The sequence below is a fragment of the Rhinoraja longicauda genome, chromosome 14 (assembly GCF_053455715.1).
Source record: "Rhinoraja longicauda isolate Sanriku21f chromosome 14, sRhiLon1.1, whole genome shotgun sequence".
In the NCBI taxonomy this organism is placed as follows: Eukaryota; Metazoa; Chordata; class Chondrichthyes; order Rajiformes; family Arhynchobatidae; genus Rhinoraja; species Rhinoraja longicauda.
In genome coordinates this window covers 12,884,551-12,900,968 of record NC_135966.1, presented here as the reverse complement: position 1 = coordinate 12,900,968, position 16,418 = coordinate 12,884,551, and the positions used below count along the sequence as shown (strand labels likewise).

Here is a 16,418-nt window from a genome sequence, read left to right as displayed (position 1 = left end):
TCTGCTGAAAGCAATAGCTTAATTAGTGTTGGTTCTACAGTAGGTAATCAATGGTACCATGTCAACCAGTAATCCCTGAGTTAGCTAAGCACACGAGCCATGTAGCCAGAGACATTCGTAATTATTTCATGTTGCTTCCTGTTGAAGGACAGAATAATTTGGGATGCTTCATCTCTTTCATCCGCCTGAGCTGCTGAGATACAGAGTCATACAGCGTGGAAACAGGCCATTTGGCCCAACTTGCCCACACCGACCACCATGTACCATCTACACTAGTCCCACCTGCCTGTGTTTGGCCCATATCCCTCTAAACATGTCCTATACTGTCTAACCTGTCTAATTGCTTCTTAAATGTTGCGATAGTTCCTGCCTCAACTATCTCTTCCAGCTGCTTGTTCCATACATCCACCACCCTTTGCATGAAAAAGTCACCCCTCAGATTCCTATAAAATCTTTCCCCTTCATCCTAAACCAATGCCTGGTTCTCGATTCCTCCACTCTGGGCAGGAGACTATGCATTTACCAAATCTATTTCTCTCATGATTTTATACACCTCTATAAGATCACCCCTCATCCTCCTGTGCTTCAGGGTATCGAGTCCCAGCCTACTCAACCTCTCCCTATAGCTCAGACCCTCGAGTCTTGGAAACATCCTTGTAAATCTTCTCTACAATCCTTCCAACTTAACAACATCTTTCCTATAACATGGTGTCCAGAACTGAACACAATAATCTAAATGCTTCCTCACCAACGTCTGTTATAACTGCAACATGACCTCCCAACTTCTGTACTCAATACTCTGACTGATGAAAGCCAAGGTGCCAAAAGCCGTTTTGACCACCCTATCTACCTGTGATGCCACCTTCAAGGAACTGGGAAATGAAAATGGTTGACCACTTATTCTATTCTAAGGTGTGTAAAACCAGCCAAGATTCTTCATTCAAGACAGAGTGCTGGAGTAACTCTGCAGGTCAGGCAGCAGCTCTGGACAAAATAATACGTGACTTTTCGGGTTGGAACCCTTATTCAGACCTCTGAGTTACTCCAGCACTTTGTGTCTTTTTTTGGCAGTGTCCTTTCCTTGTGTCAAAATGATTCTTCATTCATATTATTTAGAACTGTAATAAATGGTACTTATGCAATATATTTCATAGCCATAAAACAGTAGGTGATCTTGTTTCATAACAGCTCAACTGAGAAGTGGGCTGTCCCCCTGAACTTTGAAAAAAAAGAATTGCATTTAAGCCGCAAATGCCTTGAATTCAGGGCATTTATACCAATGTATAAAACATTCAAAATAAGCAGCAAAAAAAGACAGTATCACAGGCAGAATCTCCACGACCACAGTAGTCCTTCTTAAATGTATTTTATTCTAAAGCAGTGCAGTTATTAAGACCTGAATGGCTGATACTCATGCAAGCTTTCAGAAAAGAATGTCGCTGGTTACATACAGAAGAATAAGAATGCAAGTAGTTTAGTTTAGTTCACTTTAGTTTAAAGATGCAGCATGGAACCACCCCCTTCGGCCCACCCAGTCCAGGCCGACCAGTGATCACCCATTCACACAAGTTCTATCCTACACACTCGGGACAATTTACAGAAGTCAATGAACCTACAAACTTGCACAACTTCGGAATGCGGAGGGAAGCTGGAGCACCCGAATGGAACCCACCCGGTCACGGGGAGAACGTGCAAACTCCACACAGACAGCACACAAGATCAGGATCGAACCCTGGTCTCTGGCGCTGTGAGGCAGCAACTCTACCGCGGAGCCACCATGCCGCCACAAGTAGATCCACAAAACGAGATAGAAGTTTGTATCTCAAATGTGGTCCAAAAGCACATAACACTGCAAAACTTATTATAAAGTGGGTGAGGATTTCAAATACAAAATTCTAGAATTGTTCCTTCCAAAAGAAGAGGACACCTTTGCAACATTTACAGCAAAAAGGAAACACCCAACAATTGAATTTGGAATGTTAGTAAAAGCATTATTTTAAAAATGACATAAAAGAAATTTAATTTTGTGCATTCATTAAAACTGACCAATTAATTAATTTAAAAAATATGAAATTTTGAATTTTGAAATTCAGCGTATATGAATTAAGCCGACAACACGATTGGTACTTTATCACAATAGATGTCCATAGATCTACATAGATTCAATTGCGTTATTTAAATTTAATGAGCACCTCATTTATCAATCTTATACTTTTTAGGAAGTTTGGACATGAATTTTGTAAATACCAAAAAACAAATGAGAAAATTATGTATCAATAGATTCAAATCCACATGCACAACTCCTAAAAGCAACTGATTACAAAAAATGGATTGTATAAGCACCACTTATTAATTCCCCACTTTACTGAAGGTTGAAGGAGTCTCAAATACTTATTTTTTTGTTAGAGCATTTATTTTGTTTTCAGAACATCCCAATCCATAAACTATTGAAGTTTCTGTCACTTGCATAATCTTAGCCCCAGGAAAGATGCAGAGGCATAAACAAGAGGAGATCAGAAGACCACACAGTTATACTTGCACAAGAGGAGTGGGCCCAGAGGAAATATAACCTTTCTGTGTATTACAAATGCATACTTACTGTAAAAAAACCCACCTTGCTTTAAATAAGATTGATACCTGGTACAGTAGTTAAGATGAGATGCAGCAATGCCCTACACGAAGGAAACAATACCTCCCTTTTTATATACAATTACCTTAGGAAAAAAAGATAATCTATTAGTTTCCTAATTACATGGTGTATCTGTGTACTGATACTTTGTGAATTATACAATTAGATAATATTCCTTTCGTTAATCTTTCCTAAAAATATTTACATACATGTCTCATTGTACACCATCTGATAGATTTCTGCCCATTCACATAACCCATACATCACTATTTGTGGCCTTCTGAATGGTATCTGATCTGTTAGGGGAGCATGCAAAACAAAGTTTGTCACTGTACCTCGGTACATGTGACAATAATAAACCTAAACCACCTTCACAACTTGCTCTCCTACCTTTCTCTGCACCATCAGCAAATTTAGCAAAAATCTCTTTATGATCTCAAAGTCATTTTGATACTCAGTAAATAATTGACTTGCCAACCAGAAAAACACTCTGTTTAATCATGAACCAAATACAGTTCCGTTGCTCACCCGCACGTGCCCGAGTTCAAATTCCAACTGCCAAATCCGTAGTTCTCCTGGCGTACGACGGCCCGCCCCCCTGACCGCGTGATTGGTCGGCCTAGATCATGCCCGGTCCACACAGGTATTCGAGCCCAACAAACGAAGGTTCGATACCAAAGTGGCTCGGCCCGCCACATGAGCCCCCTTCCTCCCCCCCAGAACCTGAGTAATGGAGACGGTTTGGCTGATGAGTGAGGCAGCCTGATCGCATATACGCGTCACCTGTGTTCAAGGTCGCAGCTGGCAGTGTTTAGGGCGGGTGCGGTCATGATGGTGGACGCCCTCTGCGGTGGGGTTGTGCCACCTGCACTGGTTGGTCAATGTCCAAATGTGCCGGCTTAAGATGGTCCACGGAGACAGTCCCGTGCCTGCCACGCATGTCGATGACAAAAGTCGTGGCACCGTGTTGCAGTACCTGGAAGGGTCCCTCGTAAGGCCTTTGCAGTGGCGTACGGGAGGAATCGTGGCGAACGAAAACATACTGGCAGTTTGTGAGGGCCGGTGGTTCGTACGTGGGGGCGACTGGGCTTGTATTCACTGGAATGTAGAAGGATGAGAGGGGATCTTATAGAAACATATAAAATTCCTCAAGGATTGGATAGGCTAGATGCAGGAAAAATGTTCCCGATGTCGGGGGAGTCCACAACCGAGGGTCACAGTTTAAGAATAAGGGGTAGGCCATTTAGGACTGAGATGAGGAAAACCTTTTTCACCCATAGAGTTGTGAATCTGTGGAATTCTCTTGACCCACCGAGGCCGCGCTGCCACCTGGTTGATGGTAGCGCCACCCTGCTGTTTCGCCTGCCACAGCACGTCCGCACGAGCAGCTACCCGGCGGGGGTCGGTGAAATCCTCGTCCGTGAGGAGCAGGCGAATGGCATCAGGCATCTGTTCGCAGAAAATCTGTTAGAACAGGAGGCAGGGCGCGTGGCCATTCAGAAAGGCAAGCATATCGCTCATAAGCGCGGACGGCTTGCGGTCGCCGAGACCGTCCGTGTGAAGGAGTTTGGCTGCCCTGTCACGGCGGCAGGGAGACCGAACGTGTGCAAAAGGAGCGCTTTGAGGCCCTCGTACTTGCCCGCAGCTGGTGGCTGGCGAAGGTAATCGATTAGGTGCCCGGCGGTGTCCTGGTCCAGCGCACTGACCACGTTCCGTCGCTCACCCCCGTGTGCTCGAGTTCCGTCGCTCACCCGCACGTGCCTGAGTTCCGTCGCTCACCCGCTTGTGCCCGAGTTCTGTCGCTCACCCGCTTGTGCCCGAGTTCTGTCGCTCACCCGTGCGTGCCCAAGTTCAAATCCCAACGGCCAAACCTTTGTGCTCCTGGCACACGACGGCCCTCCCCCCCCGACCGCATGATTGGTCGGCCCAGATCACGCCCGGTCCACATGAGAGTTCGAGCCCGACAAACGAAGGTTTGATACCAAAGTGGCTCGGCCCGCCACAATATCATTGTTACAGACAAACAACTAACTTACATATCTCGAGACAAATAAACCACACTTGCCAGGGTGTCCCCGTATTGCTGAACTCTCTTTGAACATTGCTTTTAATCTGATTTAGACTGCAATAAAAGGAAATAGTAGAGAGACTGTGGTTACTCAGATGAGTGTAGCTGTTTGTGAGTTCCTCATCGGTGTTATTGCTACAACAGCTGCATGTTAAAAAGGGACACTGTGAAGTCCTTTTTCACAGAAGAGCTTTATATGAAACTTGCAGAGTAAAAATTATAAAGTTACTGAACATAACTTCAAAGATATGGTATGCTTACCATTTCAAACCTGTTATCAAAATGATTGAGAGATGTATTATTTGGCAACATCAATCTTCTGATTGATCTGCTTTGCTTCAGTGATATTTCTGTGTCTGAGGAACATTAAATAAGTCTGTAACCTGAAATATGTGGCCTGTCTATGTTTTATCTTACACCTTGGAGGATGTGTAACATAGAAACATAGAAAATAGGTGCAGGAGTAGGCCATTCGGCCCTTCGAGCCTGCACCGCCATTCAATATGATCATGGCTGATCATCCAGCTCAGTAACCTATACCTGCCTTCTCTCCATACCCCCTGATCCCTTTAGCCACAAGGGCCACATCTAACTCCCTCTTAAATATAGCCAATGAACTGGCCTCAACTACCTTCTGTGGCAGAGAATTCCACAGATTCACCACTCTCTGTGTGAAAAAAAACTTTCTCATCTCGGTCCTAAAAGACTCCCCCCTTATCCTTAACAATATTGTTAACAAAGGACAAAGTTTGCACAGGAGTGTAAAGGAACAAAACATATATTGGGCCATAGGATCAGAGAAAACAGTTTCCATTGATATGCCTGAGCGTGTTTAGTTCTTTATTTTAGACGAGAGATACAGCATGGAAACAGGCCCATCGGCCCTCCGAGCCGACCAACGATCACCCCGTGCACTAGCGCTACCCTACAATTTACAAAAGCCAATTAACGAACAAACCTGCACATCTTTGGAGTGTGGGAGAAAACTGGAGCACACGGTCACAGGGAGAACGTACAGACAGCGGCCGTAGTCAGGATCGAACCCGAGTCTCCGGCGGTGTAAGGCAGCAATTCTACCGCTGCGCCATTGTGTCGTCCATTAGTGACATTTAATTTTACAATGGAAATTAGTAAGGAGAGTATAAAAATGTCATGTTACTAGACTGATGGTCTGGAGGGTATGAGATCAAATTCCACTATGATAGTTTGGGAATTTAAACACAGCTTTGAAAAAATAAAAGGGTATCATGGAGTCATACAGCTGTGAAACATGCCCTTTTGTCCAACTCGTCCATGCCGACTAATATGCTCCACCTAAGCTAGTCCCATTTGCCCGCATCTGGTCCATTTCCCTCTAAACCTTTCCAATCTGTGTAGCTGTCCAAGTCAAGTGAGTCAAGAGTGTTTTATTGTCATATGTCCCAGATAGAACAATGAAATTCTTACTTGCAGCAGCACAACAGAATGTGTAAACATAGTACATGGTAAACAACATAATAAACGAGAGGGGAAAAAAGTTCAGTATGTGTATGTATACACTCTTTTATTTTTTATATATATATACATGCAATGTCTTTTATTGTGAAATTATGAGGGTAACAATGGGGTAATTATGCAGAGAAATTATGTAGTAATAAAGTGGTTTCAGTATATGTGACCATGCAGCTTCTCGGCTGTTGGTTTAAACATGTCACGTGGAGAAAGTAATCTACTGTTTCTGATTCTCTGCCCACAGTTGCTACCTGACCTACTGAGTGTTTCCAGAATGTTCTGATTTTATTTTGGATTTCATTTCAGATTTCCAGTTTTTGTTTTGTTTTCTTTTCCATTCACATCAATGTTGTTGTACAGTTACATCAGCACAGCAAGAGTCAGGCAATAAATCCCAATAACATCCACATTGAAAAAAAAATTCAAGTACAAATGTTTAGATACTTTCGATTTGGTCTAGAACCTATTACAGTATGTATTACAAAGAAAATAGAACCTATTACATTATGCATTACAAATAGGATACTGATTAGACTCCAAATGGTCTTCTCAGATAGCCTCCGAGATAGAAAATTTAAAATCATTATCAGTATTTTCAATTTGTTTCCTGTAAACTTCTATTTTTTAGAAAGGAAGTTTATTTTTTTGGATTATAATAAATATAATTCAAAGAAACATCAATTACTTACAATTTGTGTGTATAACTCAGGTCCTTTAACTTTAAGTGGGCACTTTCACCGTTAATTTTGAACAATATCGCTCTTTATATTCTCATTGCATTGCATGACATCTCTCAAGTAGGAGCAACACAAACAGGCAGGAAATAAATCCTTACAAGGTCTGCAGCGCTTCTCAGATTTTCAGACCTAGCTAATCTTCTCTTTAAGAATATGACAAGAACACATTAGACAACTTTATAAACTACAATAAAATATCAGGCTGAAGTGCACAGCCTATAGACAACAGTGCCTAATGGATTCACTGGCATTTCCCAGCAATATGATGTACTCAATATCCTTTGCCACTGGACTATATTTATATACAAATGCAGGGCACACATTTCAATATGGTGCACTCTTGCCTATGGTACTCGCCTAACAAGATTAAAGAGTTGAAATATTATTTTTAGTTTACAGCGAGGAAACAGGCCTTCTGCGCAGACCAGCGATCCCTGTACACTAACACTAACCTACACACTACGGACAATATACAATTTTTACCGAGGCCAAATTAACCTACAAACCTGTACGTCTTTGGGATGTGGGAGGAAACCAGAGCACCCGTAGTCATGGGGAGAATGTACAAACTCAGCACAGACAGCGCCCGTAGTCAGGATCAAACCAGGGTCTCTGGCACTGTAAGGCAGCAACTCTACCGCTGCGCCACAGTGCCATTATTCATCATTTTGTGGAGGACATGTGCAGCAGAATATTTAATGCCAGTTTACCATAGTTATAGTAACAACATTCTGGATTATTGTCCTGTCACTAAAGACTTCTATTCCACTTCTTCTCCTTCCCGTCAACTGCCCAGTTTTAGTTATCTCACCAGTAAACCATTCTCCGGGGTGGGAGCTGCTTTGCGGCCTTGTCGTCCACCCTGGGTAGTTCTAGAGAACTGGCAAAATTTGCAGCAAAGCTTCAACTATGGTACTCTGAAGCACCAATTGCCACTTTTGATTGTTGTTGTTGACATACGAAAGAAGAAACATTCTCAAAGAGCATTTCTAAAAACAAGGATATTTTCAGTGTTATTGTAAGTCATTTCCTACCTGTGCATTAGTTGTTTGCGACTCACACAAAATGCAGTTTGGTAGTCATGGGTTACACAGACCTTGTGTTGGTTGCACTTCACCTTCAGACATGGGTCTTTAGTTGGATCCAGGGCTGAGGGGAAATAACATGGAAAACAATCAAATAACAATTTTCAGCCAATTTAACTTTGAAACATTTTTTGAGCCATTTACCGTTATGCAGTTCTGCTGCTGCATGTATAAATTAGTGCAGTTGTTTGATTTTACTGGTCTGCTCGTTCAGAGATTGTTCATAATAATATGCACATTCAATCTGCCTTTGCATTCTAAGCAGCCACCTGTGCATGGATACCGAACAAAAAGTAGTTCCCCGAGACAGTGCAACATGCATTCACTTCAGCAGAATTGGATCCACTAATGGCAAACTTGCAGCTGTACCATTCCTGTAAAGTTACATCTGATATTCAACTGCTAACCGTGTTTCAGCCTTGAGCCAAACGTACGATCAATTATGGGCCCTTCAACACAGCTGCCACCATCGTTCAGTCAAAATGTTCAAGAATGAACTGCAGATGCTGGTTTAAGCCGAAGATAGACACAAAAAGCTGGAGTAACTCAGCGGGACAGGCCGCATAGAAACATAGAAAATAGGTGCAGGAGACGGCCATTCCCCCATCGAGCTAGCACCGCCATTCATTGTGATCATGGCTGATCATCCACAATCAATAACCTGTGCCCAACTTCTCCCCATATCCCTTGATTTCACTAGCCCCCAGAGCTCTATCTAACTCTCTCTTAAATTCATCCAGTGATTTGGCCTCCACTGCCCTCTGTGGCAGAGAATTCCACAAATTCACAACTCTCTGGGTGAAAAAGTTCCTTCTCACCTCAGTTTTACATGGCCTCCCCTTTATTCTAAGACTGTGGTCCCTGGTTCTGGACTCCCTCAACATTGGGAACGTTTTTGCTGCATCCAGTCCCATTATAATTTTATATTTTATTTTATAGAGATGCTGTCTCTATAAGATAGCATCTCTGGAGAAAAGGAATAGGCGATTTTTCGGGTCGAGACCCTTCTTCAGACTGAGAGACAGGGGAAAGGAAAGCGAGAAATACGTCTATAACCATTATCAGTCACCTGGATATTGATGGCTCTACTAAAACATGCAATATATTCTAAGTGATCTGGTTGTTACTAGAGCTACCAACATTACCAAGATGGATGCAAAACCCAATAATTATGGGCTCATTGCGTATCTCTGTCATTACGACTGCATTCTCCAGTTCCTCAGCTGGTACACATCCTGTCACAACTGCTACACTTTTAGTTTAGTTTAGCTTATTATTGTCATATGCACCGAGGTACAGTGAAATGCTTTTGGTTGCGTGCTATCTGGACAAAGAAAATACTATACGTGAATTCCATCAACTCATCCACACTGCACAGATAAAGGATAAAGGGTGCAACATTTAGTGCAAAATATAGTGCAAAATATAATACTGAAGTCCGATAAAGTCTGTTTAAATATCTGAGACCTTGCCAAGTCCATGTAGGGCATCCCTCGGCCTACAAGGTCAGCCGTCCACACCCAGTGCTGGACTGTGTAGGTGTCAGGCAAAGACAACTGGCAATGAGCTCAACTCCTTCAGCCCATTGTCTCTTCAGTTATTTTGCCTTTGAAGGCAACTGAAATCATGAGAGGAATAGATCAGGTAGATGCACAGAGTCTCTTGTCCAGAGTAGGGGAATCGAGGACCAGAGGACATGGGTTTAAGGTGTAGCTGGGACATGTTGTCCGATGTGGGCAAGTTGGGCTGAAGGGCCTGTTTTCACACTATATCATTCTAGGGGCGGCACGGTGGCCCAATGGTAAAGTTGCTGCCTTACAGTGAATGCAGCGCCAGAGACCCGGGTTCGATCCCGACTACGGAGCTGTCTGTACGGAGTTTGTACGTTCTCCCCGTGACCTGCGTGGGTTTTCTCTGAGATCTTTGGTTTCATCAAACACTCCAAAGACGTACAGGTATGTAGATTAATTGGCTCGGTAAATGTAAAAATTGACCCTAGTATGTGTAGGATAGTGTTAATATGCGGGGATCACTGGTCGGCGCGGACTCGGTGGGCCGAAGGGCCTGTTTCTGCGCTGCATCTCTAAACTAAACTACTCTATAAATGGATGAGGGATGATCAGCACCATCTGGATACTAATTTGCATTTTTTTAGATAGGCCTGCGGGTCCTTTGGTCCAGCATGATATATATTCATGCAGTGTGATACAATTTCTGTGGAAAACTGCTCACGCGGTGCATGATTTTTTATTTATTACACACTGTGTTTTGCTTTAAACTACTGCAAATAAGAATGTTATTATTCTGCTTCGGTACTTATGACAATGAAACACTCTTGACTTGTAAAACTAGGACGTATAACATGATCCAAAACGTTCATGGTTTTCCTCATGACTTTGAGTTTGAGTTCAGTTTATCGTCACCTGTACCGAGGTACAGTGAAAAGCTTTTGTGGCATGCTAACCGGTCAGCGGAAAGAAAAATACATGATCACAATCGGGCCATCAGCGGTGTACAAATACACAATAAAGGGAATAACGTGAATAATGTTTAGTGCACGATAAAGCCAGTAAAGACCGATCAAAAATAGTCCGAGGGTCTCCAACGAGGTAGATAGCAGTTCAGGACTGCTCTCTGGTTGTGGTAAGATGGTTCAGTTTGTTGCATGCTAACCAGTCGGTGGAAAGACAATGCATGGTTACAATCGAGCCATTTACGGTGTACAGATACATGATAAGGAAATAACGTTTAGATAAAGGAATAACGTTCAGCAGTGAGTCCTGAAAAAAAAGCCTGCCTTTTACACATGTTCTACTAAGCCTGAGAAATTTCCAGTGGAGGGTTAATTAACATTGCAGAAGAGAGTGCATTATCTGCCTTGGGAGTCAGGCCTTTATTGATAAATTATTCTCTATGTGGATTTCTTATCACCATCATCCCTGAGCCTCAAGATGCTTAAATATATAAAGATAGAAATCTTACAATTGATATTCATAATTGTTTATTTTCCCATACTCGTTATTGTTTTAGGAGTTGGAAGGGATCCATATACCTTAAGAGTTATTGCCTCCAAAGCATTGCACAACTAATCCCAGTTTCTGAATCAGGAGCAGAACAAAAACACCTCAGGGTCTGGTTTATACTAATTTAAGGAAGGACATTATTGGAAACATCCAGAGGCTGCAACGAATTGTTCAATCAGCTGAGAAGGGTTGTTGGCTGCAACCTTCCTGCCACTGACGAACTGTACACTGCAAGGGCCAGGAAGCGAGCGGGTAAGATCATCTCTAACCCCTCTCACCCTGGCCACAAACTCTGAAGCACTTCCCTCGGGAAGTCGACTCCAGACTGTCAAAGCAGCCACAGCCAGACATAAAAACAGCTTTTTTCTGCAAGTAGTAGCTCTACTCAATAACCAAAAGTCTGTAGTCTCTTTTTGCTCTGGTTTATTTTTGCTCTTATTTCACTCACCTGTTTAAACCGTAATGTTATATTCTTAATTTTTGAAAGTTTTATACTTTATTCTTAATTGTTTACTGTATGTTCGTGTTTTTACTTGCAAGTGGAGCAACAAAGCACATTCCTTGTATGTGTGCATACTTGGCCAATAAACGTATTCATTCGACATTATTGCTATTGAGGGAGTGCAGCATAGGTTCACCAGGTTAATTCCCGGGATGGCGGGACTGACATATGGTGAAAGAATGGGTCGACAGGGCTTGTATTCACTGGAATTTAGAAGGATGAGAGGGGATCTTATAGAACGGAGACCGACCTTTGTTTTCTGGGTCGGGTCTCCGTTCCTGCTGCGGCCTACCATCGGCCCAACTCCTGGAGCTGGCGGCCTCCAGGGCTCCGATTCGCAGAGCCCGCGGACCGGACTCACCATCAGCGGAGCCGGCCGTCCTTGGAGGCTGCGGGAGCGGCTGCGACTCGCCTTAGGCTCAGGCCGCGTGGATGCCGACATCTGAAGCTCCAGCAGCGGCAGCGTGTTCGCCCACCCCGGATCGTGGGGCCTGGGTCGGCCCGCCGCGGACATTTCACCATCCGGCGTGGCCTGAAATAGGCCGCGGGATATTTCTCTGCTCGGCGGGGCTTCAATGTCAGGAGCCATGACCGCCCCGACGTGCAGCAACAGCGGCAGCGACAGCGTGTTCGCCCGCACCGGATCGCGGGGCTTGGGTCGGCCCGCCGCAGACCTTTCACCGTCCGGCGCGGCCTGGAACGTGGCAACGACACCAGCCTGACAGCGGGAGAAGACGGCGGGGAAGGGAAAAGACATTCTGGCCTTCCATCAGTGAGGAGGGGACTGGAGGAGACTCACTGTGATGGATGTTTCTTTTTTTTTGTGTGTAGGTTGGGGTTGTGTAATTTGCTTATTTTATTGCTTTTATTGTTGGACTGTGGGTGACTAAATTTCATCAAAAAAACTTGTTTTTTGGATGACAAATAAAGATATCTTGAATCTTGAACATATAAAATTCCTCAAGGATTGGACAGGCTAGATGCAGGAAAAATGTTCCCGATGTTGGGGGAGTCCAGAACCAGGGGTAACAGTTTAAGAATAAGGGGTAGGCCATTTAGGACTGAGATGAGGAAAAACTTTTTCACCCATAGAATTGTGAATCTGTGGAATTCTCAGCCACAGAAGGCAGTGTAGGCCAATTCACTGGATGTTCTCAAGAGAGAGTTAGATTTAGCTCTTAGGGCTAAAGGAATCAAGGGATATGGGGAAAAAGCAGGAACGGGGTACTGATTTTGGATGACCAGCCATGATCCTATTGAATGGCGGTGCTGGCTCGAAGGGCCGAATGGCCTACCCCTGTGCCTATTTTTCTATGTTTCTATACACCTGCCAATTTGCAAATAAAGTAGCTTTCCTCTTAATGACTTAAGCACAATTCTATCTATTATCCTTTGCTTCAGAAGTGAAACAAAACAAACACAGATTACAGGGATAGCCTGATTGCAGAACCATGTAGCAGCACCATACACAATGCTGATGCCTGCAAGCTTAATTTTGCCTCCTGCTAATCTTATTAAATGCAAACGTCAAGGCAGAAGCTGAAGGTTACACCACACGATGCAATCAAATTTGGGAAATAATGTAAAAATGGTCAATAATGTAGTAATTACTGGCTGATATAAAGTTTTAGTTTACTAAAAAAGTTTAACAAAACTTTAAAGAAAGGAAAGACTGGGGTTTTGGTTAAAAATAGAAACAAAGTTTTTTTCCAAATGTTTTTTTCCAGCATTCTATGTTGCTACCTCACCAACTGAATGTGGGATCACTGCAAACTGTGCAGTGAGATTACCATGGGAGAAACAAAGAACTGCTGATGCTGCTTTATACTAAAGGTAGACACAGTGCTGGAGTAACTCAGTTCAGACAGCATCTCTGGAGAACCACGGTAAGTGACGTTTGGGGAGCTCAAAATGATGGAAGAGCTTTGGAGAGAGCAGAGACCTCATATAAGCCTACCAAAAATAAAGAGATAATGTGTAAAAAAAGACAACTGCAGGCATGTATGAGTAATCTTAATGCACCCACCAGCATAAATTGGAGGAAAACAAGCAGCACCAACCATATCAGTCTAAGAGTAGCATGGTGGCGTATCAGTAGAGCTACTGCCTTACAGCACCAGAGACCCAGCTTCGATCCAGACTACGGGTGCTTGTCTGTACGGAGGTTGTACGCTTTCTCCTTTATTTCAGTGAAGATTAGGTGGCATCTTGGGCTTTGAAAGCATTGCTGGGTTCCCAATATGCGTAGGAAGACATTGAGAGCACTCACAAAGGGCTCAGAACTTTGCATGCACAGGAAAGTAATCCATTTCCCCAATGAGGGAATGCAACCTCCCAATGAGGCTCACCAGGTTAATTCCCGAGATGGCGGGACTGATATATGATGAAAGAATGGGTTGACTGGGCTTGTATTCACTGGAATTTAGAAAGATGAGAGTGGATCTTATAGAAACATATAAAATTCCTCAGGGATTGGACAGGCTAGATGCAGGAAAAATGTCCCCCTTGTTGGGGGAGTTCAGAACTAGGGGTCACAGTTTAAGAATAAGGGGTAGGCCATTTAAGACTGAGATGAGGAAAAACCTTTTCACCCAGAGAGTTGTGAATCTGTGGAATTCTCTGCCACAGAATCCAGTGGAGGCCAATTCACTGGATGTTTTCAAGAGAGTTAGATTTAGCTCTTTGGAAAAAACAGGAACGGGGTACTGATTTTGGATGATTAGCCATGATCCTATTCAATGGCTAAATTCAATGGCTCGAAGTGCCGAATGGCCTACTCCTGCACCTATTTATTACGTTTCTATGAGCTGTTCAAAGTGGATGGAGAGACAATTTTCTGATATACAGGCCATCCCTGGATTAGGTAAGGGTTCAGGTCTTGAGACCCGTCCATAAGCCGATTTTTCCCTAAGTCAGAAACATCCTTTGTCTCTAGCTACCCACATTACTCTGCATGTACTTATTTCAGTGAATAATCACGCTAATGCTACCCATAATTAAATTAATGGACACAATCTGTCAAGTCATTAATGAATACCATGAAGCATTTTATTATTTGTAGGAAAGAACTGCGGATGCTGGTTTAAATCGAAGGTAAACACAAAATAAGTTCACTTTATCTTAAGTCAGTTCACAGCTAACCCATGGAGCTCCGGTAATGCCATCTTTCCATGAATCATCCTGGTTCATTCATTCCGGAGTATCCCGCGCTGCTGGATGTCTACAAGGAGCTGGTCTCTATCAATGCACTCCCAGCACTGCACTCTTCACAACAGCGACTGAACACACATACAACAAAAGCCTGGCAAGATTTGAGTGGAAAATGCCACAGGCCTCTTGAAGATGAGATTTTGTTCCCGCTTCGGTCTGGAAGCACTAAGATGTCAAGCTGAAGAGCAAGATACTTTGTCATCTGCCGCGTGCTCCATAACACTGCCAGTCAAAGACAGCAGCTGGTGCCTGTGGAACATGAGCCACGGAGAGCAGCAGCAACAGCAAGATCAGCGGGAAAACAGTGGTTATCATCGCTTCATCCCTGCTCACCAACAATTAGCCATTTGGGATACACAAGCCTCCCGAACAGAGCGACAAATTTGCATAGGATCCAGGAAAGTTCTAACTTGGTTCCAAGACAAATCAAGTGATTCTCTCCACATTACTATCCTCAACACCAGCATGGTACATTATTAACAAGTTGATTCATAAGATCCCTTGAGTAGGAAGGAACTGCAGAAGCTTGTTTACACCGAAGATAGAGAAAAATGCTGGAGTAACTCGGCAAATCAGGCAGCATCTCTGGAGAAAAGGAATAGGTGATATTTCGGGTCAAGACCCTCTTCAACACAAAACATCACCCATTCCTTTTCTCCCGAGATGTTGCCTGACCTGCTGAGTTACTCCAGCATTTTGTGTCTATCATACGATCCCTTGTGTTCTGTTGTTCATTGATTTGGTGCAGAAGCTTTAGCACATTAAAATTAGGTGAATTTTTTTTTTTTAAAGAGAGTTTAGTTTAGTTTAGAGATGCAGTGTGGAAACAGGCCCTTCGGCCCACAGAGTCCATGCCGACCAGGAATCTTCGTACACTAGCACTTTCCTACACACAAGGGAGGATTTACAATTCTTACTGAAGCCAATTAACATACAAATCTGTACGCCTTTGGAGTGTGAGATGAAACTGGAGCTCCCGTAGAAAACTCACATGTTCACAGGAAGAACGTTAAATCTCCATACAGACAGCACCCATAGTCAGGATCAAACTCGGATCACTGGCGCTGTAAGGCAGCAACTCTACTGCTGCACTACCGTGCTGTCGTGGAATAATTTAACTTGAGAAATGTTGGAAAAAAGGAGATTTGTGAACTGGTTCTCGTCAGGATAAGGAATCTTAACTCGATGTGATACTGATGGTAGGAAGCCTTTCACATTGAAATCAGATTTAAAGAGGGACAAGGTTTAAAGGAGATGTGCTGGGGCAATTGTTTTTATACAGTGAGTACCTGGAGTGTGCTGCTGGGTGGTTGAGAATGGTGGGATATGGATTATGTGCAGGCACATAAGAGTTGGTCTTGGCATCATGTTTTGCACACACATTGCGGTCTGAAGAGCCTATTCCTGTGCTGTACAGTGCTATGTTCTGTTCTCAGAAACAACCGAGGACACAGGAACGAACAAAGGGCTTGGGACCAAGCAACATCCATTCAGCAGTTCTAACGAGTTAGAATCGAGCACTAGCCATGTCTCTGCTAAAGTTGTTCCATTACAGTCACCATATCGACATGAATGTGGCAATGTGGAAAATCGCCCAGTCCGTCACTGACACAAAAGCTTTGGCTAGGCCGCATTTGGAGCACTGCGTGCAGTTCTGGTCACCCCATTGCAAG

General features: G+C 43.5%; 1 protein-coding gene across 1 annotated transcript in view; it reads right to left on the bottom strand.

Annotated features, from left to right (window-relative positions):
- LOC144600063 (testican-1-like) overlaps positions 1-16,418 on the bottom strand; it is a 336,811-nt gene that overhangs the window by 107,999 nt on the left and 212,394 nt on the right. The window contains exon 4 of the mRNA XM_078411433.1: positions 7,960-8,074. Within this exon, the coding sequence (XP_078267559.1) occupies positions 7,960-8,074 (115 nt within the window). The remainder of the gene's footprint in view (positions 1-7,959; positions 8,075-16,418) is intronic.